This window comes from Eptesicus fuscus, chromosome 2 (genome assembly GCF_027574615.1).
Source record: "Eptesicus fuscus isolate TK198812 chromosome 2, DD_ASM_mEF_20220401, whole genome shotgun sequence".
NCBI classification, from domain to species: domain Eukaryota; kingdom Metazoa; phylum Chordata; class Mammalia; order Chiroptera; family Vespertilionidae; genus Eptesicus; species Eptesicus fuscus.
Genome location: NC_072474.1, coordinates 58,588,053 through 58,615,224, shown reverse-complemented (window position 1 = coordinate 58,615,224; position 27,172 = coordinate 58,588,053). Strand labels below are relative to the sequence as shown.

Genomic DNA, 27,172 nt, shown 5'->3' with positions numbered 1-27,172 from the left:
AGCTGACCAGCATTTGGAGAGATTCAACCAAAAGGGCTTCACACAAGGACCATTGCTAACAGAAAACAAATGCTCAGATATGAATATAAAATAGTAAATACTGAAGCAAATGTGGACAAGATTTCTGATTTACTGTATAGAAAAAACAGGGGTGGGGACAAGATGGTCAGCTCATTCGTCGAGAGACTGCTGAGTTCACTGTATAATTATCACAAAGGGAAATTCACAGGCCTCATTTCTCAAACACCAGTTAGGACAAAGCAGGAGAGAATAAACAGCATCATCTCCATGGCAGCATTGTAGATGATTGATCAATCAGACAGGTAGAGGTCTACGAAAGGCTACAAGTGCCTAATTTTCAGTAAAAACACATGTACATATATGCAAACCTTATTCTAATGCACTGTTTTTCTTTACATTGATTCTTAAAAAGTAGACAAGGGATGTGGTGAGTTATATGGTACTAGAAGTAGACAAATCTTTTCACACATGTACAATATGTTGGAGGAACATTTTCACATTTAGGCAGTAAAACAGAGCAGATACAGCCAAGGCCAAATAATTTACATTAATAGCATACTCATATAGATCCCCTGTAAACACATTTTAAAGTCATGTGATAGTATATTTTTCACGTGGTATATACAGGTATTCCAGAATGATAGGAACTTCTTTCTGGCTTTCTATTTTAAGACGACAAGCTCAATCCTATTAAGATTCAGTTTCAAAATTCAAGCTCCAGGTTATGTGTTATACATGCATATTCAGTCAAACTCATTTAAATTTTGATATTTAACCTATAGCGTGGAGAACACTGGTATCCGAAATGAGTATCAGATAATTCTAAAGATAAAAAAAAACATAAAAAATCAAATGATATTCAATATGTCTGTACTTACTAAGGTAGGAAATAATACTCATATAGGGTATAAATATATCATTTTGGATGCAAACAAAAAGGTTTCTGGTTAGCTTTCACCTAATAAAATGTTCAACTCATGCCACAGATCCAAAACACACAGAGGTTGATTAGGAACTTACTATATGTGAAGTAATTGGTCCTGTGCATTAAAACCAATAACCAAGAAAGACAAAATTAGAAAAGCACTAAAGATAAACATAGGACAGTTGAAGGGATGACATTTTCTTGTCATCATAAAAATAGGAAAATCATGATTTAAATGAAAACATCTATTATTTACTGGGTAAGCTTCATGGCCTCTTAACATTTCAAATGTTTCATTATCGTCCAGACTCTGTGTTCTAGCTCATCTTTCTTTTACTACTGGTTCAAGAAATATTTTATATTTATTTACTTAATAAAACACTTTATTCATTTATTTAAACAACTGAAATGCATTAAGAAGAATCAAACCATAGCCGAAGAAATTAAGGACAAAAACAAACTACTTTCAACCCAATGTGTGTCCTTCAGGTAAGGAATAGCCAAGCAAGTTCACAGAGTCTGCCATTAAAGTTGTTTTGCAACCCCATTTATTGAGTGAACCTAAGGAGTCATAAATGACATAGTGAATGTTTATGCTGTGTCACAGACCAAAGTGAAGGCAAAATTTCAAATCAAGGTTTTATTGTGAGAGTACGCAGGGTATCATAATGTAAAATCATGGTTGTCTTGACTAGGCTCCTATCTTATTTATCCATTTGATGATCTATTTCTGTTACTGTTTTTTTTAAAAATATATATATATTTACTGATTTCAGAGAAGAGGGAGAGGGAGAGAGACAAAGAAACATGAATGATGAGAGAGAATCATTGATTGGCTGCCTCCTGCATGCCCCCCATTGGGGATCAAGCCTGAAACCTGGGCATATGCCCTGTTTTTTAAACTGTGGCCTCCTGGTTCATACATTGATGCTCAACCACTGAGCCACACTGGTCGGGCTCTGTTACTGTTTTTAAAAGCTGTTCCTTCTATAAGATTCAATAAACAACAAAACAAGAAAGCTTTTGAAATATTTTCTGACAATTTCTACAGTATGGCAGAAGTAAAGATAAATAATAAAGAATTAAAGATTAAGAAGTCAGGGTTAGTGCCAGCACCAAAGAACCAGTTAAAGTTACTATCTCAAACATTAACCCTTTGCACTCACTTGCTTTTTTCTCGATTCCTTTATTCTACTCGGGATTTAATTTTTTAAATACCCCAGATTTTACAAAGCGCGGCAGTAGAACAAAAAACTGGAGTTTCTTTTCATACAAACTTATTTATTTGGATTTTTTTATATTTCAAATTATTGATACATTCAAAGAGTAATTTTAATCTCGACATCTGAGTGCAAAAGGTTAAGTTTTACTGAGAGGCACAACTACACCACCAAGTTTAGTTTTAATTAATTTAATTTTAAATTTATTTAATGTGTAACAAATGCCTACAACTCTTTGAGGCCTCTGCCTCATTTAACTATTTATAAATCATGTGGTTACTCCAAACGCATGAAAATAAATATTATTACCAGATGCTGAATTCTTCCTTTTCTCCTATGTTAATGCAGGAACAGCCTGTTCTAGCCACTTTGCACAGAGGATTACCTGGGGCCCACCCAGCTGCAGTGGGTGCTGTTGACAGCTGCCACTGTGTACACAGGGTGTTCTCTGTGTGTACACAGCACGTGCGACAACGTGTGAGGGAGACAAAAATGTGAGCGAGAGACAGGAGTGAGATTACATCCTGGAAAAGGCATCTCTGACAGCAGTGACATGAACATTACTACAAATGGATATTTAAGGCCAAAAGAGAGTTTTAGACCAAATCTCTAATCATTAAATAATAATGTGATTGCTAATTTGATGGCAATTTCTACTTTAGACAGCATTCTTAATAGAGGCCAACTGTTAAGAAACTAAAAATTATATCATGAAAAAATTCATTATAAATTCTAAATACAACCACTGGTAAGTACCATTCTCAGGCTCTGAGAATGCTGTGATTGTGGTCTACTATGCAGGCCCTGTATACAGTCCAATTGTTTTGAAAGAAATCAATGGTTATTACTAATTTAGGTTGTGTCCAGTGTAGCTTGTGTTAAAGTTCAAGTATGATTTCCTCCAATATGTTCAGCATCTGCCAAAAAGAATAAAAAAAAAAAAAAAAAAAGCCAAAACGGGGACTTAGAGTTTATGCAAAAATGGCATTTATGAGTCTCCGGAGAGGGAATACATGGCCACCTGTCTCATCTAGGAGAGTGAGTTTAGTGAAGGCAAGCAGTGCCTCCTCAACATCTAATCATCTGATTTTCTAAATGCAAGGTGGTGAGTAGCGATCTCCCTACAACGAATCCACGAGGGGAAGCCTTTCCAGGGCCCTAGCTCATTCCCCTCTTCCTCACTACCCCAATTCTCAAGCCACTGCTGGTTATCCTAGCCCAGTGCCTGCAAGACACTCATGGATCCCATGGACAGGGTCCATTTCTGGAAGCAGTAGGGGCTGAGCTCAACCAGGTGCCTATGTTCTCCAGGACCAAAGCTCAAACTGTGTTTTAGTAAGAGCCGCTCTTTTATTGGGTTTGAAGAATGAGATATGACGGTGTTTCTCTTAAAATCAACATTTGCAGAGGTTACCTTATTGCTATAGATTAGAAACCTAAGCAATTACATGATATTCGTCTACATCCCAAAACTGTAAGGAAGCTTGTGTTCTATTTGCTGCTGACTACATTTTCTATTGGAAGTTACTGAACCAGATCAAAAGAAACACACAAACTGCGTCCTGTTTACTGCAGTCTAAATTAAACCCTTTGTTTTTGTTACTCAGGAAATTTTCCTTTTTTTTTTTTTTTTCAACATGGAGAGAAGAGTGTTTGTTAACTGGTTAGTTATGATTCCTTACCAGAACCTTAACATTTCAGTAGAATGTTTTTGGAGGACACCTGTACAACATAAAATTTAGTATTATCAATAACTTGATGACTCTTTTCAAGAATTCAGCCACATGTACTTCCTCTGGGGCAAGGAAATGGGAATTTAATCTAGTCTGAATCACAGAGATGCGTCTTGCCTTTGGTGCTGGAAAATCTGTATATATAAATTCATGTGTTATGTGGGCAGTATTCATATTCCAAAGCATAGCTAATTTCCCTACTATAACTTCCTTAAATTTATGAAGAGGTATAACAAGGTTTACAAAAATGATTATCTGTAGATGTTTACAAATATTAATTCATATTTGGTATCTTATGCATTTAAATGCTTTTACTTCATGTCCCCTGGCCTAGGAATGAGTCAGATTTGTTTTACTTTTTTTTTTCCCATTATAGTTCTTATCAGCTACTTAAATTTTGCATGGTAACAGCATCCTTGTTGCAATAGGACTAGAAAGTGTAACGGTGGCTTTGCTCATAGCGTTTCTGGTATTTTTAACACAAAGCCGGGGTTTTAATGGAAATGCCATAGTGCGTTCCATCGAGACAGTGACACAGAAATGACACACGTATAAATGACAGTGCTGGTTCTCTAAGCAACAACATACGAAAAACCCAGCGCATCTTACTTCCTCCTGATTGAGGTGGAGACCTTCCCGTGAAGCTTGCTTTTCTCTTGTTCTTTCTTTCAGCGTGAAATGTCTTCACTTCCCTTGTGTGACCCCAACTGAAAAGGTATTTTACTTCATGGAGCTCCAATCAAAGGACCCAACAATTCTTAGTAGCAATTTCCTGTAGTTAATACTCCCTTTCTCTTCTTGGCCTGGGGGTAGGGGTGGGGATGGGGTGACCAAGTAAGCTCTGACCTGCAGGGACACTTAGGAAGGCGCTCCAGGGGTCCAAGGGCTCCCACACGCGTTCGCTGTCAATCTAACACAGAGGACGGGGCAGGGCGCACACAGCAGTTGGGGCGTCGGAAGTTCTGCAGCATGGACTGGAAAACGCCGTGCTGCCTGCCCTTGAGCTTCTTATTCGAAGAAGAATCCGAGGAGATGGACCTCCGGGCCTGGCTGCCTTGCGCTTTGATGGATTTCTCGTGCTCCCGGATTTGTCTCTGTAAATGGTTCTGGATGGCGACGCCCAGCGACTCCGGGTCCAGGGAAGCGCCGTACACCTCCCAGGTCATGCCCTGCTCGTCCCACACCACGTCCCTGACCCGCTTGGACTGTTTCAGCTGCAGCTTGGAGTCGGCGCCCAGCTGCTTTTTCTTCTCTCCCGGGGTGAGTCCCACCTGCGCGGCCGCGGCCGTCACGTTGAGCTCCTTGAGGAACTCGCTGACCCGGCTGGCCCGGCGCGGGCTGGCCTTGACCGAGCGAGAAGGGGTCTTCTTGCCCGAGCTGGGACTGGAGTCACCCATGGATTCAGATGGCAGGCTCAGGCTGGTGGCTGGTTTGGCCGGCCTGCTTTCTTCCCCGGCGGCGCCCTCCTGGTTGTTTCTAACTGGGGAGGGTGTGGGACTGGCAGCTGACCCTGAGCCTCCACTTCCTTGGGATTTAGGAGTGAGCAGGAGGGTGTTGGCCTCTGCCCTTGCTCTCCCCTCCAGGAGATCCGTGCCTTTAGATTCTTGTTCTTTTCCTATCGGAAGAGATGCAGGCTTCCTCTCTCTTGCATCTCCTTTATCCGTGGGGTCCGAGCCCCCGAACTGGTCAGTTTTGCTGGCAGGCCCACAGGAGTCGGAGAGTTTGCAACCAGGGTCTGTGTTGTGGCCACTTGTGGTTTTCACTGCAAGCTCAGATGGCCTGGTTTCCAGTGTCCCCAATGCGTGACTGGTTTCATCTTGGCGTCCTGCACTGGTGGAAATCCGGTCCGTGAGGCTAGCTTTCAGGGAGCTGGAATTAGCAGAAAGCTGTTTGGAGGTGGGCTCCGCCCTCCCTGGGGTCATCCCTGCTGACCTCCCATCCTCAGTACATGTGTCCTGGACATTGCTGGATGCCTCACTGATGGATGAGGTCTTGAGGACCTCCCCTGGCAGGCTCACTAGTCTACGACCTCCTTGGACCGCTGTGGAGACGGCGGCAGCTGCCTGGATGTGTACCTCTGGCATGATGCCAGGGCGCTGCCCTGACTCCTGGGGGGATAGCTTGTTGACGGACAGCTCCAGCGCGTGGCTCCCGCTGCCGTGGCAAACGACACGCAGCTGCTCTTGTTCCAAACGCTCAGGAGCAGGGGTTCCCTTTAAGAACGCAGTGAGGATGCTGGGGCTGGTGGAGACGGATCTGCTCTCCACACTCGCCACGGCCTGCACCTCCGCATCTTGCTGAGCCCTGTTGGGAACGTCCTTGAGCTCATGTTCAGCCTGGTTGGTCATCGTACTTGCTTCTTTGAACCTTGATGCCTGATGCTGTGCAGCTAGCAGCGTCTTCTCTGGCTCTGGAGGACACGCCGGACCTTTGCCAGGGAGGTGGGATGGTGGAGGTGTCACAGAACTCACGGCCTGGGTGTCTGAGGTGGTGGCAGAGGGCTGTGTGTTCCCTGAACGCCCGTCGTCTCGTGCTGGAGAGCCACAGGCCCTCGTCTTGGAGTCGGAAATGGCTCCCTGCCTTTGCCCTGCAGGAGGGGAGGCGTGGCTGAGCATCCTGGGCGCTGTGTTTGCAGTCTGCACCGTTCCCGGGATTGCGTCTTGAGAAGGAAAATCACAGGGCACTTGATCGTGGCTGCTGCTACAAGTGCCTCCCACAGGACAACCCGGCGTCTCAGATGGCTCTCCAGCTGAGGTTCTCTGTGATTCCCCCAGGGTATCTTCAGATCCGGAGGAGGCGCTGGCGTTGGGCTGGTCCCCTGGGATGGCCGGGTGGGTGTGCTGACTGGCTGGCATGGTACATGCTGTGTGTATGAGATCCTTCGCTGCTGCAGAACACGGGGTTGGTGCTGTGGGCTTGCTGTCTCCTGGCCGCTGGGTATTGCCAGGGGAGTTGAGTGTGGGAGATGCTTTCTCCACCTCATTGAAGATGCCAGGAGAAGACATGTCTGGCCGCGTGGCCTCATGCTCACAGGCCTGCATCAGGGCCTCGGGAGCTGCCCTGGGGCTGAGGGCTGGTTCCGGAGGCTTGCTGGAAAGGCCATCGGTGTTCCTACACGGGAGGGCTGGTTGAGGCGGAGGGGAGGCAGCCGGTACCTCTCCTAGGTCGTCTTCTTTTCCAGAAGCTGTGATCAGGGAGGTTTTAGCTATTATTAGAGGGTCAGGTACAGTCCCCATGGAATTTCTCTTCAGGGAAACCTCGGAGCTCTCCCCTGAGCAGTGGTCCCACTGGGAAGCTGTTGTAGGTCAGAGCGAAGACACGATCAGAGATGACTCCTCTGAAGGACCGATCTGTGAATCAAGGAAACAGGACTATTAATATGACAGAGAATTTAAGGATTGAAGACACACCCGTTACTTATATAAGGATTCATACGTGCATTAAAAATCTTTCCTCTCCAAATCTGTTCGTATAAAAATACATAGATCATGGAAAGTAGATTTTGGAATTTTTTTTTAACTATACAGGTGTTATTTTGATATATTAGTTTGATTTTGCATTCCACTGCTGTCTAGCAAATAGATTTTTAATGTATTTGCCTAAGCATTTGATAACTACCTTAAAAATCATTTGTGTAATCTGATTTACCAGATATCAGAAAATTCAAAAATCCTGTAAAGCTACTGTGATCAAATCAATAAGTATTGAATATAGGGCCTAAACAGACTTGTTAAATAGAATATCCAGAAATTGATCCACATATAAATGAGGATTTGATGTAGAACAAGAGAGGCATTTCAATTTAGTGGCAAAAGAATGGATTACTTAATATTAAAGGACTGTCAAACTATTTATTCATCCGAAAGAAAATAAAACTAGGTCTTTATCTTACACCAATTCCAAAAAGAAATCCTAGATGGATTTAGATGGATTAAAGGTTAAAATAGAAAATAAACAAAAAAACAAAAAGATAGATCAATCAATAAATAAATGTCCTGTAAGAGAATCTAGGAACCATAAAATAATCTAGGGACAGGGATGGTAAACTTCCTTTGGAAGCCAGAAAATACAGCAACTATAAGAAAAATATAAGCATAGTTATCTAAATAAAATTAAAAAATTTTGTGTGGCAAAGATACCATGAACAAATACAATAGATTTGAAAAAAAAAATGCTTGTAGATCTAGGAGACAGGAAAAAATACCTATAATACAGTAGAAGCTCTTAAAAATTTACAAGGAGACAAAATAGCTCATTGAAAAAATGCGTAAAGAATATGAAAATGCAATCTGCAAAATCAGAAGTCTAACAACCAACAAGCTTATGAAAAGATGATCACATTCATTTGTAGTCAAAGAAATGCAAAAAAGTGACAATTAGATTTTACTTTGTACCAACTGCACTTTAAAAATCTTTAAAAAACAGTTGTAACACTATAAGCCTGGGGAGACACCTAGCTAAAGAAAGTATTTTTATTAACTGTAGCTATGAATGTGTATTGTTACAGCTTTCTTAGGAAAGCAGTTTAATGTTTATAACTAAAAATAAACATATCATTGACCCAGTGATCCCAATCGAAACAAAATACCAGGATATATATATATTTAGGTACAAGTATGTTTACTGAAGTACTATTTGTAGAGGCAAAAACTGGAAACAAGTTGATCTCCATGAATGGGGGAAGAGCAAAAATAATCACGACATATATCTACCGTAGAACATTATGCAACCATTAAAAGAAACCATTGCGCTGGCCGGTGTAGTTCAGGGGGTTGGAGCATTGTCCCTTACACCAAAAAGTTTGGGTTTGATTCCTGGTCAGGGCACATAGCCAGATTGTGGGTTCAATCTCCTGTCGGGGTGTGTACAGGAGGCAACTGATCAATGTTTATCTCTCACATCAATGTTTCTCTCTTTCTTCTCTATTTTCCTCTCCCTAAAATCAATAAAAACATACCCTCGGATGGGGATTAAAAAAAATAATAATAAAGCTAACCTCCCCCCTCCCCCGCCCACAAAAATATTAATTAGGCTATAACTTTTCACTTGCGATTTCCCCAAGTATGGTTGAATGAGAAAAGCAAGGTACAGAGAAGAGTATATAAGTTTTTATTTTTGTAAAGCAGTGACCTAAAACACTACATATGTATGTGCTATTTGTATGTGTGTGTGTGTACAGATATGTTTGTATGTGATTATATTCTAAAAATATTCAGAAGAAGACATATTAAATAGAAGGAATGTGATGAGTTGGAAACAGAGTTGGAGGTACCCAAAGGTGGGAAAATACGAAATTTAAAAAAGTATATCTAAAAATTTATTTGTGTGCCTTTATGCATAAACATTTTTTTTTTATTTAAGAAAAAGATAACCAGGTAATGTGAATAAAGCAGTGTTTCAGAAACTAGTGGATGACTATGTTTTGGTATTACCTCTATTTCTCATAGAGTCTATGACCTCATGCTAATCACTTAATCTTTCTGGACTCCCAATGAACTCATTGGAAAAATAAATTATATTACTTCAGAGGACCTCTGTTGTATCGAAATTCAAGAACCTTACATATTTGCATGTGATGGATAATAAATCAAATAGCACACTCTTGACTAATGCTATAAAGGGTCAAAATAAGGCAAAGGCAAATTTGGTTGGGCCCAGATTTCGAAAATACATAATTTTATCTCTTAGTTTAATGTTATTTGTTTGACCGATAATCATATGAAATCTAGCAGTGAATCCAGCTTATCTTCTCCCCTAAATCAGCTCTTCCTGCTAACTTTATTATTAATGATAATGGGTTGAATATTTCCCCATCTTTGGTTTTCACTTCTTCCTGCTCATTCAGACCACGTCTTCAGTTTTTGTTTATTTATTTTATTTATATTTAAATTTACCTTGTTGTTGAAAGTATGACAGTCCCCCCACCTGAGGTTTATATTCCATTTCTCCCTTACTGCAATTCTCTATTCACTTGCTGTGCCCCAACCACATCTTTCCCTCTCCTTCTTTTGTATGTGTCTTTACTATACCCTTCCTTCCACTCTCTGCCCTCCCTCCCCTGAAAAAGCTGACTTATTCTTCATGGTCCCACTTAAACCCCACTTACTTTACTTTCTGAAGGCCTCTAAAGCCTTCAAATCATAGAGTCTCTCTCTCTATTTTTTGTTGTTAATCCTCACCAGAGGATATTTTTTTTTCATTGAGTTTCAGAGAGAGTGGATGGGAGGAAGAGAGAAAGAGAGAGAGAGAGAGAGAGAGAAAGAAACATTGATGTGACAGAGACACACAGATTGGTTGCCTACTGCACCCAACCCAACGGGGGGAGGGGGGAGGGTGCGGGGGATCAGAGTGGGGATCAACCTGCAACGTAGGTACATGCCCTTGACCAGGAATTGAACTCATGGGTGCACAGGCCGACACTCTAACTATTGAGGCACGCCAGCCAGGTCAAGTATCTCTCTCTTTTAAAAAGCCTACAGCTATGTTAATCTGTGTCCTTTGTATTATGCTTTTAATGCAGTTTTTGTACTGTTGTTCCTTGTATAAATGCCTTATTTACCCCAAAGCACTTTAAGCCTCAGGAGGGAACGGGACGAGCTTATTGATTATTTTCCATTCACAGGACACTGCAGGATCTTGTCCATAAAAAGGTATTAATTGACCCAGCTGGTGTGGCTCAGTGGTTGAGCGTCAACCCATGAACCAGGAGGTTGCAGTTCAGTTCCTGGTCAGGGCACATGCCCGGGTTGCAGGGTTGCAGACTTGATCCCCAGTAGGGGGTGTGCAGGAGGTAGCCAAACAATTATTCTCTCTCATCATTGATGTTTCTATCTCTCTCTCCCTCTCCCTTCCTCTCTCTGAAATCAATAAAAACGTATTTTAAAGAGGTATTAATTGATCCCATTTCTATCCAAAATAGCCACTATTAATGTCCTACCAAACTTCAAAATAATAGGAAATTTAAATCTATGGCATGAAATAGAAATGAAAACACAATAAAAAAGAGTGCTGTGTTTGGAAGTAAGAAAATGGTTGCATCTTATTTATTAAATTTTATGTATCTGCAATGCAGGTTTAGACAATACAGATAAGCACATTGGACACCTGCTACAAAAAGCTGGAAGGTCTCACGAAGCCAGGAATACAGAATGCCTCCTCTATCATACCTTGGCCTAGAGCCAAGAAACCTGGTTTGCCAAGAGGACTATAAATTTTGAATTGCTCAGAGTTCAGCAACTGAAAGTTGAAAGATTTAGAAAAAGATGAGGGATTTCACAAGACTCAGTCCTTGAACTTACTACCATTATCCTACAGATAGCTAATTGGACTCGTTTAACTTTGAAAGGGTGTTTTCCTTTGGTTGCTTTGTTAATTGAGGTTAATTTATCCATCATTTAAGGAATAAAGATGGAAAGCCCAGATTAACACCTGTAATTAAGAATCTCTTGATTTATGAGCAGATAGGAAGTCAATATCACTGGATTACATAGACGCTGGTGTAATTTTCAGAGCATCTCCATGTGCTTGGGAGAGACTGCCTACGTTTTGAGACAATCTTCCTCTACAACCCTCCCCCTCCTTGCCCCACCCTGAGCATTTTCCCCTCTCACCCACCAAATAGCAGAAATCTTTAGTCTCCAATAGATTAGACACATAAGACATTAAAAAAGTGTAATTACTCAGTAGTTTAGAATGAGAATATGTCTTAAAATTACCCAGAGTAAAAAATATCAACCAGAGTCCAATTTAAGATTTAACTTATAAAAATTTAGAGGTTGCAAACAGGTGGCTCACATACTGACTGACTTCCTCCTGCAGGTATCTGTGTGTGTGTGTGTGTGTGTGTGTGTGTGTGTGTGTGTGTGTGTAGGAGAGTGTCCTGCATGGTTTTAACTTCCATTCCCTTCCTTCCCTTTTCTTTTCTTTCTTTGTCTTTTTGAATTGAAGAGAACTTTCATAAAAATCCAGATTTCTCTCTTTAAAAACTTAGAACGTATGCATTTCCAGAAAGTAACACTAGATGGCGTTGATAAGGGCTGTTCCCCTGGAAGACCCATTCCCCACCTGCCCTGTTTCACTCCTTCACATTACTTACTTACCTGGGGTCCTGTGGACAGCTGAGTTTGAGAGCTTTGCTCCAAAAGCACTGACAGAGTAGAATTCCCAACCTAACCTCTAGTCCTCTGAAGACAGTTTGGCATTGTATTTAAGAACATGGAAGCAGGGGCCAGAATCCCTGGGTTAGAGTATCAGTTCCACTCCCTAATTCTAACTCAATGTATTTTGGCAAATAACCTCTCAGAGCCTCAGTTTAATCTATAAATTGGGGATAACAGTCATAGGACTGCCTCACTGAGTTGTTGTAGGGAACAGGTTTAGCATTTAGAACAAACAGTGTCTTGGCATATTAAGCACCTGATAAGTGTTAGTCTCCTTAAAAGTCTCAATATTTAAGCACTGATCTGTGTTAAAGATGGATTCTGACACTTGTTAAAAATGGTAAGGAAGACTTTAGTTAGGACCAATGTGATAGGTGTCAAGATGATCTCAGGAGGTGAGTATGTTTGGTATTTCATTTTATGGCGGACTATGATTTCACGACTTTATATCCTCATAATGGAACTGTTGTACTAAGGCATATGTATTTATTTTAGATGAGAAGTTTATCAGATATTTAAACTGTTTTGAATAGTATATCAAATAGATAAATAAACGACCACGTTCATTACAGTCTTATTTACAATAGCCAAGCTATAGAAACAATCTCTGTGCCCATCACCAGATGAATGGATGAAGAAAAGATGACATATACACACAATGGGATATTATTCGGCCATGAAAAAGAAGGAAATTCTGCTATTTTTGACAACATGGATGAATCTTGAGAGCATTATGCTAGGTGAGATAAGTCAAACAAGGACAAATACTGTATCACATCACTCACATGTGGAATCTAAAAAAGCCAAGCTCATAAAAACACTAAAATGGTAGTTATATGGGGATGGGAGGACTCGGGGGATGGGAGAGATGATGTTTAAGGGTACAAACTTGCAATGAGCAGTAAATAATCCTACATATCTAATGCACAGTATAACCCTAACCCTACCCCCCCCCCCCCTTGCCACACACACACACCGAAGGATGCCGGGTTTGAGTCCCAGTCAAGGGCACATATCTGGGTTGCAGGTTCATTCCCTGGCCCTGGTCAGGGTATGTGTGGGAGGCAACCAATTGATGTGTCTCTCTCACATCAATGTTTCTCTCTCTCTCTCTCTCCCCTCTCCCACCCTCCCTCCTTTTCACTCTTTCTAAAAATCAATGGAAGAAATATCCTTGGGTGAGGATTAACAAAACAAAAAATACATGGTGGGCAAAAGTAGGCTTACAGTTCCAAGTAGGCAAAACAGTTTATTCTTGTAATATTATTTATTAATTATGAAAATATTTTCCATATGAACACCTGTAAACCTACTTTTGCCCACCCGTGTGTGTGTGTGTGTGTGTGTGTGTGTGTGTGTGTGTGTGTATGCACGCAGGGCAGCCTGGATGGCATTAACACTGACTATGATGACATTCACAACTGGTCACTTTATGAAAGGCCCGGCTTGCTGAAGGCTGACACCGCCAGGGCTCATTCTGAAAACAGTGGGTCCCACGACTATGCCACGCTGCCTATTTTCATGACAGACACCCACGCTTAATAAGACAGGCAGCAGGGGATCTCATCCCTTGTGACTGGCACCAGAGCTGCTCTGGTGGGAAGAGCAATGGACACCAGGGCCGGAGAGAGGCGCGGCAGTCCTGGACGGGCAGGACGCTGATCCCTGCGGGTCATGGCAGTAGTCCTGTGGGCAGCAATGACCTTTGCCCACTTCAGGACTGCCACCTTGCTATAGGACAAGGGCTCCCAGATGTCATCGTATTCTTTAGTAATGTTACGCAAGTGTTACAGGCACCTAGGCGTCCCCAGTCATCTGACAGCGGCGTTTAGCCTTCAGATGGATGGTGCAAAGACCCTGAGAGAACAGTGAGGCAAGAGAAGAGACTATTAAAAAATGTTGTCTGCCATCCCGTTCCATTCTATTTTATTTGCTCCCTTTAACTGGGAACTGTTGCCTAGATCATTTGCATTCTGAACCCAGCAGGTCCTGGCAGTGTAGTTTTAAGGAGAGGCGATTCAATCCTAGGAAGCACCCACAGGCTACAAAAAGCAGTTCCTACTTTCTTAAAAAAAAAATCACACCCTCACACTAATAGCTGCCTCAAATGCACTTTTCAAAGATATTAGCAGAAAAATTGGTTCTTCCTTTCAAACTGAGTCTAACGCAAATCAGAATGGCCGGAGAGGAAAGAAGGCTGCTTTGCTGAGTGCCAGGAAGAGTGTCCTGTGGACGTTCGGTTACAATGGTTACTTTAATGAGGGCTCATGAGGCAGGATCGGCGTCCCTTCTCCTTCTCCTGTTCTTCTTTTGTTCAGCACTGTTCTAGAGAAATGAATGCATGGCCTGTTATCTCATTGAATACCATTGTAAGCAGGACTGGACAAAAGCCAAGAAATAAAAAAAAAAGGGCTTTGAGAAGCACGAAGACCCCAAATATATCCTCCCTCTTTTGTCAAATACAATTTGAACAGACGGCTTCTAAATTCACAGCAGATTGGAATCATATGGTACAGCAAGCACTTATTTATTGCTTTCTAAGTTCCAGACGCTGTTCTCTATGTAAACTTCTTTAATCCCCAGAATAACTCGATGAGGATGTACCTCCCTGAGTTCCACTTGGCAGATCTGGAAACCGAGGCAGGTCACGCAAGCAGGAAGTGGTAGAGACCAGATACTCTGGCTCCAGAGTCCATATTATTAACCAATTTTACATAAGGGAGAGGCAGGGGCATTTGTGTGTGTGTGTGTGTGTGTGTGTGTGTGTGTGTGTGTGTGTGTGTGTGACAAGCTTCATGACCTGGGCAAGAAGCATAATCAGACAATAAGGAAAACAACAAAAAACAAAAAAAAACATAGCCTTGCCTTTACGAATTCAAGCTAATACAGATAATCCAGACAGAAGTGGCTGCTCTTCATGATGATGAGTCCAGTGTGGATGTTTTAAGGGTCCCAGATGCTTCTGAGAAGCTGATGGAAACTATGAACCTTCTTTCTAGAAACGCAGAAGTGCACACACCTATGTGCTTGCAGTTAATTTTAGGGAGTTCATGCTTGGGAACCTTTCCATGACCACACATGAATATCCTGCCTCGGAATGTTGGGATAAAGCTTAAATGAAACAAATTAGACACTTACTAGGTTTTTGGAAGATAACAAATACACAATCATGAATTATTATTTTGACATCACTTTCCTAAGAAGGCAGGCTCTATGCAATAGGTTTTATAGAGAACCCATCTTTACACCGTCCAACACTTAAATAAGTTTACGTTCTCCCACACCCACCTAAAGGCTATCATTTAGAAGACAGAAGAAGAAACTTTTAGCTAACTTGAAGGTTAACACAATAATGAGCTCTATTTATTTTGGATCAGGTGGGAAATGTGGACTTTTGTTTTTTTTCTCTCAGCAAAATAACGACTCAGGATTTAGTAATGGTAAAAAATAACGCCTCAATAGCTCCATTTGCTTACCTGTGGAGATAATTCATGGCTAAATATCAAAGTTGCTGTTTAAAAGTGCCCAAGTAAGTTACTTTTTTTTAAAAAAATTGAACTCTTCGGGAGAAGAAATGATTAATATAGTTTTGTTATTTTTAACCTTCTCCAATCAAGCTGGCTCTTATCAATTACCTGGTCTGCCTGACAGATATTAGAATGTTTTCCTTCTTTTGCAACTGAGGCTTGAAGGACAACTGTAAGCTTATCCTAATTGCAAAGAAATGCACAAGGATCTCAGGGCTAACCGGTGATTAAAAAAGCCATTAGAAATAGACTAAGCAGTTCTACACTGGCAATTTATTTTTTCATTTGCATTTTACAACCCTGTGTTAAATATGATCAAAGCTGCCCTGCATCCCAATTTTCTGCAGAATATATTTAGCGCCACTCAGCCTTAGAAAAAGTATTCTTGACCTTGCTTCATTCCTCTCTGACCTTGCTGATCTGCTGCTCTTTTCCCTGGCTGCCACACTCCCCCCGACACCATGGGGCTCTCAGCAAAATTAGGTCTCCGCTCCACCTGCCTTCCTTCTGGCAAAGGTGGCTCAGAAGTGGAGAGGTGGGCACCTAAGCAGAGATGCCTGCTGCCCGGCCTCAGGTGATAGTCATTTCTGCTTTTCCCTCATGTCAGGCACTAGCCAGTCCCAGCTCCAGTTGCCACACTTGGGTCCTTAAACGTGTTGAATGCTGGGAAGGTGTCTGGTGGCAGTACTTGCAGTGATGGATATAAATGTGCACAGGGAGCTGGGCATGGAGCTGGTCAGTTGGGGTTCTTTTATTTCGAGAGAACTCAGGGAAACCTAGAGAAGGCAAAGTTATGAAGCAGATAGATTCCTCAGGGCTTGGTCTGGACCCCCTGTGGGGTTACTATTTTGCTCCTTGTTAAGGAGGACCTGGGTGTCTGAGAGAAAAGCGGGGAGGGCTCTGCTCTTGAGAATGAATAGTTTCTTTGTCCAGATCTTTTGGTTTGGCCTATGAATTGTGATTTAAAAAAGAAACGAAAAGAAAGAGAATTAAACAACCTATCACCCTCCTTGATTTATTGTCTGTAAAACACTAAGTCATCAGGGAATACTTAAAAGTTTTGATTTTTGCCCGTAAGGAGATTGCAAACCATTGGATGAGACAAGACAAATTCAATCTAAAGCTCCCCATGAGCAAGATAGTATACAATTAAGTGACTGATACTGTGTAACAAACTACAGTTTATTATAGAAGTTCAAATATTTCTTATTCATTTGACATTTCCAAAAGAATAGTCTTTGATTAAAAAAATAAATAAACCCCCTAAGTCATCACACTGAGACACTTACAAAGCACTCTTAACCTCTATTCATTCATTTAATAATTAAGTGCATTCTTTGTGCCAGATATTCAGGATACAAATATAAATTAAGATACATTCATGTTTTGGAGGAGCTCACAGTTCCTGCAAATATTTAATTTCAGTACAATATAAATGTGGCAAAAGAAACAAAACACAAATGTGCTATGAAACGCAGAGAGAGGACTTGTTATTTTACTTGAGAATCTTAAGCTTTGTAAGATGTTATTTAATGTGATCAAGAGGAAGCAGAGGTTTTCTTGGGCAGATTTTCTTACCTCCACATCAGTAACGTTTGGACCAGATAATGCTTTGCGGAGAGAAAGAGGGGTGTACTGTCCTGTACACTGCAGGGCATTTCACAGCACCCACGGCCCCTGCTCACTAGATGTCCACCCCAGTGTGACAACAGAAGATGTCTCCGAACAGACTGTCAAAACTCAGAGGGCTGGCAGGGACGGGTGGGTGGGAGGGAAGAGATCAACCAATGAACTTATATGCATATATATATATATATATATATATATATATATATATATAACCCATGGACACAGACAATAGAGTGGTGAAAGCCTGGGGTGGGGGGTGGAGGTAGGCTCGGAGAGGTCAAGGGGGGGGGAAGGGGACATATGTAATACTTTCAACAATATTGTTTAAATAATTGTTTCCTAACATTGCCAAATATCTCCTGGGAGACAAAACTGTCCCCAGGCGACAACTGATCGAGGAGATGAGTATACTCACCTTTGATAGAAAGAAAAACCCTTAGAATGACAACTTGTGAGTTTATGTAAGAGAGTTTGAACTTACTCCACCTAGACAGCAACTGATGATACGGTTTTCAGCTCTCAAGTCAAAGATAGTGCTGTTCATACTCTACATGTGAGAATGCAAATTAGTACAGCTTTTATAGAGAACACTTTGGCAGTATTTGTCAGATACATGGTCACACACAGCTTGACTCAGCAATTCTACTGAAGACTATTTGTTGTATGAAATAACAAAATGTTAGGGAGAGGCTTAGCTACAAAAATACAAAGCCTATTAATGGGGGGGGGGTTGTTACTTCCATAAATACTAGTAATATACTAAGCAGCTGTATTTAATAATGAGGAAACTATGTATTGATATGTAACAATCTCCAAAATATATTAAGTAAAACAACAACTAAAAAACAAACACCACAAAAACCAATGATAATGATAAAAAAAACCCTAAGATACAAAGCAGTATGTTTAATAGGTTACCATTTGTATTAAAAAGGGAAAAATGAATATCTTTTGCCTGTATACACATAAAATATCTCTGGAAGGATAAATAAGAAATTGCTCTCAGAGGAGGGGAACTGGGAGTGTGGGGGATAGGATACATGGAAGACTTTTCACTCTACATCTTTTTGTGCTTTCTGAATGTCAAACTATATGAATATATTGCTATTCAAAAATAATAAAAATTTAAAAGCTGGTGCTCCTCACTCTGGCAAAACTGAACATGTGTGCACCTTCGAGCTCTTCTATCAATGGTGATGGATTTATGCTGATTTCTCCTTCCACGCACTTCCCATCTGCTCTTCGCTATGCAAGGGGGTCAGCCTAGCCATTTGACTAGTAAAAGAGAACCATGATTTTCTTATCCATCTAGGTTATCTACAAGCTAAAAGCTAGGCACTGCACTTATTTTTCAAAGTCAACAGCTGAGAAATTCTTTTCAAAGTGATATCTGTTGGGCCACAAAATAGTTTACTTGAATTTCTTTTTCTTAGACTCTCTGACTCCTGTTTATCAGTTGATTTCTCTCCCCCCTTTTCTATTCTTGGCAATTCTAGCAGTTGATCCTCAAATCATACACCCTTCAACTAGTAAACCTAAGGAAAAGCCAAGCTCTATGAAACTGGGGTAAGACATCAATAAAAATGATTAAGAATCATTTATTTATTTTGTCTATATTTTGAGAATTGACTGAATGTCTAGATATAAAGTTTAGAAACATATTTTAATTGCTAGTTATCAAATCTACCCTTTCTGTCACTACCAGGCTTAACTGAATTGATCATAACACGGCAATAGCATACCACTTGGTCTTGCAAGGTCAATTCTGAAGAGTTGTTGCTAATGTCATCTTTCTAAAACACACAAATATGTCCCTTATCTGAGCAAAATAATTGTTATGGTTCTCCATTACATTCTCCTTAGCATGGTCTAAAAAATGTCTTTCACTATCTGATCCATTTCTTTTTCAAGACTGGTATCCTCTCTCATTGTCATCTGCCTGATCTTGTATGTTACTGTTTTTTCTTACAACAAGCTTCAAAGAAGAATTACTGTCTTGTTTTATAGATGAGAAAACTGAGGCTCAAAGAAGTCCAGTTTGCCAAAGTTGCACATGCAAAGTGACGGAGTTGAAATTCAAAACCAGGTGAGTCTGATTCCCAAACTCTACTGCTTCCAAGAGGCCGGAAAGGGAGGTTAGAAGGAATTCATGATGTAGGCAGATAAAAGACAAGCCAGCAAGTGGGGTGAATCTGAAAAGCATTTTTGAAAGAGAATTCCTCCCTCAGCCTTTTCTGTTTACATCAACAACAAGCAATTGTCCTATCTCTCATCTCCAACAGCGGTTTTTTTTTTTTAATTGTTTTACCAACATCAGGGTGCTTCTCACATTTTGCCCTATGCTTTGTTCCCCAGGCAGATAGCACAATTAGGGCAAAGGCAGGAACGTGTGGGCAGAGTGAAGAGTTCAGCATGGCAGCAGGAGCTGAGCAGCAGGGGAGGGTAGAGAAATAAGGTGGAGGCATCTCACAGGGCTTCTGTAGGCCTTCGCGCAAGGGTCACTTCCGCAATGAGGTCCTTCCGGATCAAGCTACTATTAAATTGGACGTCCTCTGACTTCACTCTCTGTCACTTCTTTTCCATAACACTAATCAGCTTCTAAAATACCAAAACATTTACCCACTTACTGTGAGTATTGCACATTGACGTCATCCCCTGCTGGAAAGCAGGCTCTGAGAGGGCAACATTTGTCTTCTTGTGCTCATTGATGTACCGGAAGTGCCTAGACACTGAATGGCTCGTACTAAGCTCTCAGGAAACCTGTGTTGAATATTGCCTTATTCATTTTAGCCTGCTTTCACAGTATGCCATGGTTTCTATGATTTCATTTACCTTTTACTGATTGCATTTAAGGATAGGTTTTTCCTTGAGGACTTGTATAGGCAAGGTAACCATACATTCTGGATGTTTTATGGATAAGTGTAGTTCAAAATACTGAGTTATATATAAATAAGCCAGTCAGAGAAAGATCAGTATCATGATCTCCCTCCTATGTGGAATCTAATGAATAAAATAAACTGATGAACAAAATAGATCCAGAAACATAGAAGCATGGAACAGACTGATGAATTTCAGAGGGAAGGCATGAGAGGGTGGGTGGGTGGGTGGGTGGGGAGAGATTAACTGGGGAACTTATGCATACTAGAGGCCTGTTGCATGAAATTCATGCACGAGTAGGGTCCCTAGGTATGACCAGCGATCAGGGCCAATCTGTGGGATGACCAGTGGGGCGATTGGGGCCCCTGCTCGCACCTGCCTTGGCCTGGTGCCATCCACTCATCTGCTCCACCATCCCATCATGGTCCCACTCTCGTCGGGGCTGACCTCCACTGCCACCCACTGCTAGCACCACATCACTGACGCCTGCCATGTTCAGCGCCGCCCCCTGGTGGTCAGTGCACATCTAACTCCCCGTAGGTTGAACTCTGGCCCATAGGGACAATTTGCATATTAGCCTTTTATTATATAGGATTATTATATAGGATACGCATAGCCCATGGACACAGACAATAGTGTGGTGAAGGCCTGGGAGGGGAGGGTTCAGGGTCGTGGGGGTCAATGGGAATACTTTCAACAATAAAGATAAATGAAAAGAAACAACAAAAACAAACAAAAAACCCTTCCAAATACTGAGTTATATTCCCACCATAAATATTCTTATATTTTCCTCAATTTAATTAAAGATTTGATTATATTAATATATATAAATATATAAGTAAATATATATAAATAATATATAAAAATAATATATATTTATTATTATATATATAAATAATAATAGTGGCTAGGAAATTATGCTGACTAAAATTTCAGCTTGCTATAATTTTGTATAAGGCAAAACATTAAAATGTTCCCAATAACATTTCAGCTAATGCTTATTTTCTATACTATTGTTGGACTTAACTTGCTTTCTTCCTTCCCTTTTTTCCTCTTTCTCTTCTCCCTTCCCCCCTCCCACATATTTTTGTTGGTATAGGCCTAATATCATTTATCAATATTTTATAATAGAGTATAAAGCAAGAATACAAATCAATGCCATTTTTTTGTAATATACTTTGTAGCTAAAATTATAAGATACAAAAATTGTTAAGTATCTCCCCAGGTGAAGCTGACAAGTCTGCAGAGTTGAAAACTACCCTATTATATAATACCATATTCAGGTGTATTAACACAAAACACCAGATTTTTGCTTATTTAATTGGCAAAGATTAAAAATAATGTTCAACAGTTGCAAGGTTGGAGTGAAAATGGCATCCTCAGGCTTTCTTATGGGAGCACAAATCGATTAACAATTCCAGAACATCACAAATATCTATAGCCTTTGAGCCAATAATTCTACTTCTGGGAATTGAGCCTAAGGAAGTAAACAAAATAACTGGTAGGTTTGTGAACAATAAAGTTCATCATAGGGTTATACAGTAGACGCTCTCTAAATAACTTCCACCCAACTACTGAGCTTTCCATTCCCAATGGAAGATTTACTGCTGAAGCCCAGGACTTGGTGGCTGGTAGATCCCTCTCAGATGGGCCTGCCCAGTTCTGCTCCTACCACTTATGCTATATGGAGACCAAGAGTCAGTGGCTCTTGCTGAACTTGTTCATGCCAGTTGTCCTTGTTCTTGTGACCACATAATTTGACTACAACTCCATTACCTACAAAGGATGAAACAAGGGAAATGCGATGTTGTTGCTTGAAACTACATTGAATGCTTTGGTAAGACTTGACAAAGATGGGTTGCTAAAAAAAAATGTAGCTATTGTATTAGGAGTAAGTCAGACAGCTGTAGAAGGGGAAATAATTATAAACACTTGACAGTTTAATTCTTAATTAGGAATGCTTTGTTTCACTGTTAAAAAAAAACACAAGCAGAAAAATATTGGGAGTCCATTATGAGTTTATGAAAGAAAGGGGATGTTAAATGTCAACCAGTGGTTCTAGTCTCAAAAAAGCATCTGCCCTGTATCAAAAGGCTAGCGAATAATGCAAATACAAATACTTTAAGTTGAAAGAAGAATCTTAGGAATATATGTATAATTTTTATAATTCCTTATTTTTCTCTAATTTTTTTTATAAATTGTATCAATGAGTTGTGATGCCATGGGCTGCAAGAAATATTTATCTGAAATAATATGTAGAGAAAATATATATGTAGAAACATATTAGAAGGAAATATACTAAAATATTGGTGAGTTAATATATGGTGGGATTATGGGTGATTTTTAAACTTTATGCCTTTGAATTTTTAAAAACCCAGTAAACATAGTTTTATTTCAACTGTGTAAAATAGAGCAAAAACAAAACAAAAACACCTAACACATAAAGAAGAGTAAGAATGGAGAAACAAGGTTCCTACCAAATTGAACCTTAGATCCCCGAGATTTCCCATTTTATAATCCACTAGGGGCCTGGTGCACAAAATGTGTGCACTGGGGAGGGGTCCCTCAGCCCAGCCTGTCCCCTCTCACATACTGGGAGCCCTCAAGGGATGTCCTACTGATGGCTTAGGCCCACTCCCCATTGGGAGCGGACCTAAGCTGCAGTCTGGCCTCACTTTGCAGGAGGCGACCGGGCTGATCAGGGGAAGGCGCCAGCCCCATCACCCGCTACTGCAGCCACTGCCAGTCACCGCAGCTGCCAAGGTATTTTCATCAACACAGACTCCAGTCCCTTCACCATGAAAAAATGACAACTTTCTTTAAGCATTTTCAAGATGTGTCTTTCATAGGATATGACCTTTATTTCTTTATTTTTCTTTTTATCCTCACCTGAGGATATGTTTCCATTGATTTTTTCACCTTCTCTCTGATCCCAGGCTTGGCCCCTTCCCAAGCCTAAAGTCTCCACCCCAGGCTTTAGGCTTGGGAAGGGGTTCCCCCACCCCAGCACCTCCAATCGCAGGCTCGGCCCCTTCCCAAGCCTAAAGCCTCTGTCTCAGGCTTTAGGCTTGGGAAGGGGTTCCCCCACCCCCCACCCCCGGCACCTCCGATTGCAGGCTCGGCCCGTTCAGCCTCCACCCGATGGCCGGCTGGGAGTGACCTGGGTGCCGAGGAGGTTCCCAGGACCCAGGTATGTATGCAAATTAACCGCCATCTTTGTTGGGTTAATTTGCATACACACTCTGATTGGCAGTGGACATAGTGGAGGTACGGTCAATTTACATGTTTCTCTATTATTAGGTAAGATGTTAAAACCTTGCGTTTCCCATTGCTAAGAATATTCAGACTGCAAAAATGGGAACGGTGTTCCTCTCTGAAGCTGCACTTTCAGATCTTGTTTTACCTTGATGCACCCTCTGAGTTTTCAGATATTATATTAGCTCTTTACATTGTCTAAACCAGTTCTGCACGTGAGTCCCAAGCATACAGTTAGACCTCACTAGATGCCTGGGAAGATATCTGTGGTTAATCCTGCCCAGCTGCGGTAGTCTTATATGTTGCTGCTCTAGAGTACTTAACCAACTTTAGAAGGTTTATAACCACCTCGACTTTGAGCTGTGAGACGGCGCTGGTTCAATGGCATTCACATGCCTTTCCTAGGAGTTGCGTATCATTGCTCCTCATTAGTCCCTGACATACTTTCCTCCTGGGGCCACAGTCAATCTCTGGCTTCTGGTTTGAGCCATTTAGATGCTAGTCACTTCTCTTTTACTTCTGGTTTTAAGAAGTATTATCTCCTCTTGCTGGTTTTTAATGTCTATTAGTGCTACACGCATTTGAACCCAACCCTGAATAATAGGAATGATTTCAAGTGCACAGGAGGAGGAATTCACTGGAATCCACAAAGAGAATGGTGGTGGGAGTGGAACATAACACTTATTCAGGGAAGGGTTGGGTTGTCCTGAAAATTTAAACATAATGTACTCATGAGCATGAAAATATTTTAAAATTAAGTCATTAGAAATACCAGTTAGTACATGCCTGTATGTGCCTGACTTTTTAGACTGGATGCTATTTGTACAATAACTGATATTGGCATGCAGTTACATAAAAGTGGCTACCGGGAACTAAAAGCTGAGATGTTAGATTGGGTGAAACAGAAAAGCCTTAATGGCTTTGTTTAAAATCTGGGCCTTTTTGTTAGGTAGTAAGAAGCTACTAGAGGTTTGCCAACAGGCCAATTAAACAATTAGGAAGTTTACAAAAGAAGTAGATTTCAAATATCACTGACTAGCAGGGGAGAATCCATAGGTAGGGAAGAATCCTTCAGCGCTGTTGGATTAAGAATATAAAAAGAAAAGGGATATGAAAACCATGGAAGTGGTGGCATTGGCAGCATTTAATGACTGGTGGCATGTAGGAAGCAAGGCTAGGGAAGGAATCAAGGATGATCCCAATATTTCAAATCACAGTGATTCAGAGAATGTTGGGGACGTTTCCAAAATGACTCAAAATCAGGGAACAAGGCCGAACTAGAGGATTTCTAATGGGTGGCTGTGCTAAGGGTGGCTGAATGGCATGGGCCTGGGAGCTGCAGCTACTTTTACCACTGCTAATTCCCTTTTATATAGAAATTCTGGAGCCACTACTAAGGATCATACATGGTGAAAGATAGGGAATAGCGTGTCTACAACCAGTAGTGTGCCAGAGCTGGCTCACACAGCTGATTGTAATCTTCCAAGTCCGTAATCAGTAACATCATATAAGTAACTTGCAATTGGCCTTGGTGGGAATATTTACACCACAGAAATTGGCAAGCTCAGATGTTGTTCTCTCAGAGGGTCAGTTTTTAAATATTTATACCTCTTTTGAAAAATTGGCTATTAATGTAAGAAAAATAGTGAAGTTGTTTAAGTCCTTAAATGATCGTAAGGTAAAGTTTCCAGTGGTTCTCAACCTTTCTAATGCCGCGACCCTTTAATACAGTTCCTCATGTTGTGGTGACCCCCAACCATAAAATTATTTTCATTGCTACGTCATAACTGTAATTTTGCTACTGTTATGAATCGTAATGTAAATATCTGTGTTTTCCGATGGTCTTAGGCGACCCTGCTAGAAGGTTTGTAACCACCCCGACTTTGAGCAACGAAAATAATTTTATGGTTGAGGGTCACCACAACATGAGAAACTGTATTAAGGGGTCGCGCAGCATTAGAAAGGTTGAGAACCACTGAGTTAAAAGGGGAAAAAGGAAAAGCACATATGATTTTGAGGTCTGCTTGATATATATACATGGCCATCAAGGTTCACGAAAAATGTAATGGCAGGATTTATTCCCACCCTGAAGGGATCTCTAAAAATTTCTAGGTTAGTCACTGGTTCCTTGAGGGAAACATTTCTTCTGATTTTCAAAACAATATTGCATACTCTGGTACAGATTACATTTTTCAAAGATGACAGTTGTAAGTGGTTCTTGCTTCTCATTTCTCCTGTTATAATAGTTCTGTTGGATTTCCTCTACAAATTAGATTAGCACTTCAACTAAACGACTTGTTTTTTCAGGCTAGTGTGCTGAATGTGTGGAGCAGTTATTAAAGAGCTAGAAAGCACCTCAATAGTACATCACTCACCTTCTCTTTCAGGGCACCTTTCTAGAACTAGGTCTGTGTTAAAATGTCTAACCCCACCCCACAACTACCCCATCTGCCCGGTCTTTCTCCTTTTTCCTCCAAAAGGCTAGTGTGGTTCATATTCATTCTTTTCATAATGAATCCTCTCTAAGGCTTAATATCCAAACGGTGAAATATATTTCAGAAATTGTTAACCAGAGTAGGCAGGATACAAGAGGATGATTATGGCTAAATAACATTTTGGTCAGATTAAGGTTAAGATACCCATTATTTAGGACCATATTCTCCCATAGAGGACAAAATGCAGTTCTTCAAGCCTATTCAAGTGTTGGGAAAAACAAAATACTGTAGATTATTTAATGGGAATTCTCATTTTATCCTCAAGAAAATTATTAGGCATTACAGGAGAATCCAGTCTCTTATTATGTAGCTTAATATATAATTGGTGCTCAAAAATGTTTGCAGAAAGACAGGAGTATTTTTCTGTAGTAGAAGAGTGCCATTGTACCCAGCCTTAAATCAAATATTTGAGCAAGTAAGGGAATAAATGTCCCTTTCATTTAAAATTTATTTTAGAAATGTTGGATTAATTTACTAAATAGCATGTAAATCTTGCATATTCATTCACTTAGTTTGAGTAACTTCAATTCTCATTTAGGTAGAAAATATTTCACAATATGTGTTGATTAATTACCATTTTAAAGTCACCGAAACAGAATACAAAGTGACAAAAAAAAGTATAAAGGAAGTGAGGGGAGAAATGTGGTAACTTTATTTACCATAAAACAGATAAAAGGAGTGAGAAAAACAGAGACGAAGGGCTCCCATTTATCTGGCAGTGGTCGCGCAGCCTCTCAGGGATGAAGAAGGATTAACACTGATCACTCCGAGGTCCACATAAAATCCAGTTATTAAGTGTCTTCCTGCCATTTACTTTTATGTTAAGAAAACAAAGGTCAGTTACCTAGAATCAAATTAACTTATAAAAGTTGCCAAACACAGTACCTCACTGAGTCTGGAAACAGCAATGGGTCACTTCTTTCTTATTATTTCAAATATATTTTTCCTATATGTATTGTACCATATTTGACACTTATACTTTTATGTTTGCTATGGCATCTCTCCTATAAATTTCATGCATCAAAATACACATAGGAGAAACAATAATCACATATATTGCTAAGGGCCAAGTGAATGAAAGAAGACAAGAAGTACAATGTAGAAGTTGGAATTTGATACAGCCAGAAAGGATGAGTATGCATTATAGAAGTAGCAACTGAGGGAGAGGACAAACATTTCAGAGGCTACAATGCTTAGGAATGGGTCAGGCTGTGAATCAGAAGGCTTTGACTAATATTACAAATATAGTATTTTAGACTAAGGAAAACTAAGTAGTGTCTTGAAGAGGGTATACTGCATCATATAGGTCAGTGGTCGGCAAACTCATTAGT

General features: G+C 40.6%; 1 protein-coding gene across 1 annotated transcript; it reads right to left on the bottom strand.

Annotated features, from left to right (window-relative positions):
- Positions 1–4,804: 4,804 nt before the first annotated feature.
- Positions 4,805–7,135, bottom strand: GPRIN3 (GPRIN family member 3). The gene has a single exon (XM_008143558.3). The coding sequence runs from the start codon at positions 7,133–7,135 to the stop codon at positions 4,805–4,807; it is 2,331 nt and encodes a 776-aa protein (XP_008141780.2).
- Between the last annotated feature and the right edge of the window lie 20,037 nt (positions 7,136–27,172).

Bases quoted from the DNA above. Each gene is read 5' to 3' on its own strand.
- GPRIN3 (XM_008143558.3), bottom strand. From the start codon at position 7,135: ATGGGGACTGTACCTGACCCTCTAATAATAGCTAAAACCTCCCTGATC.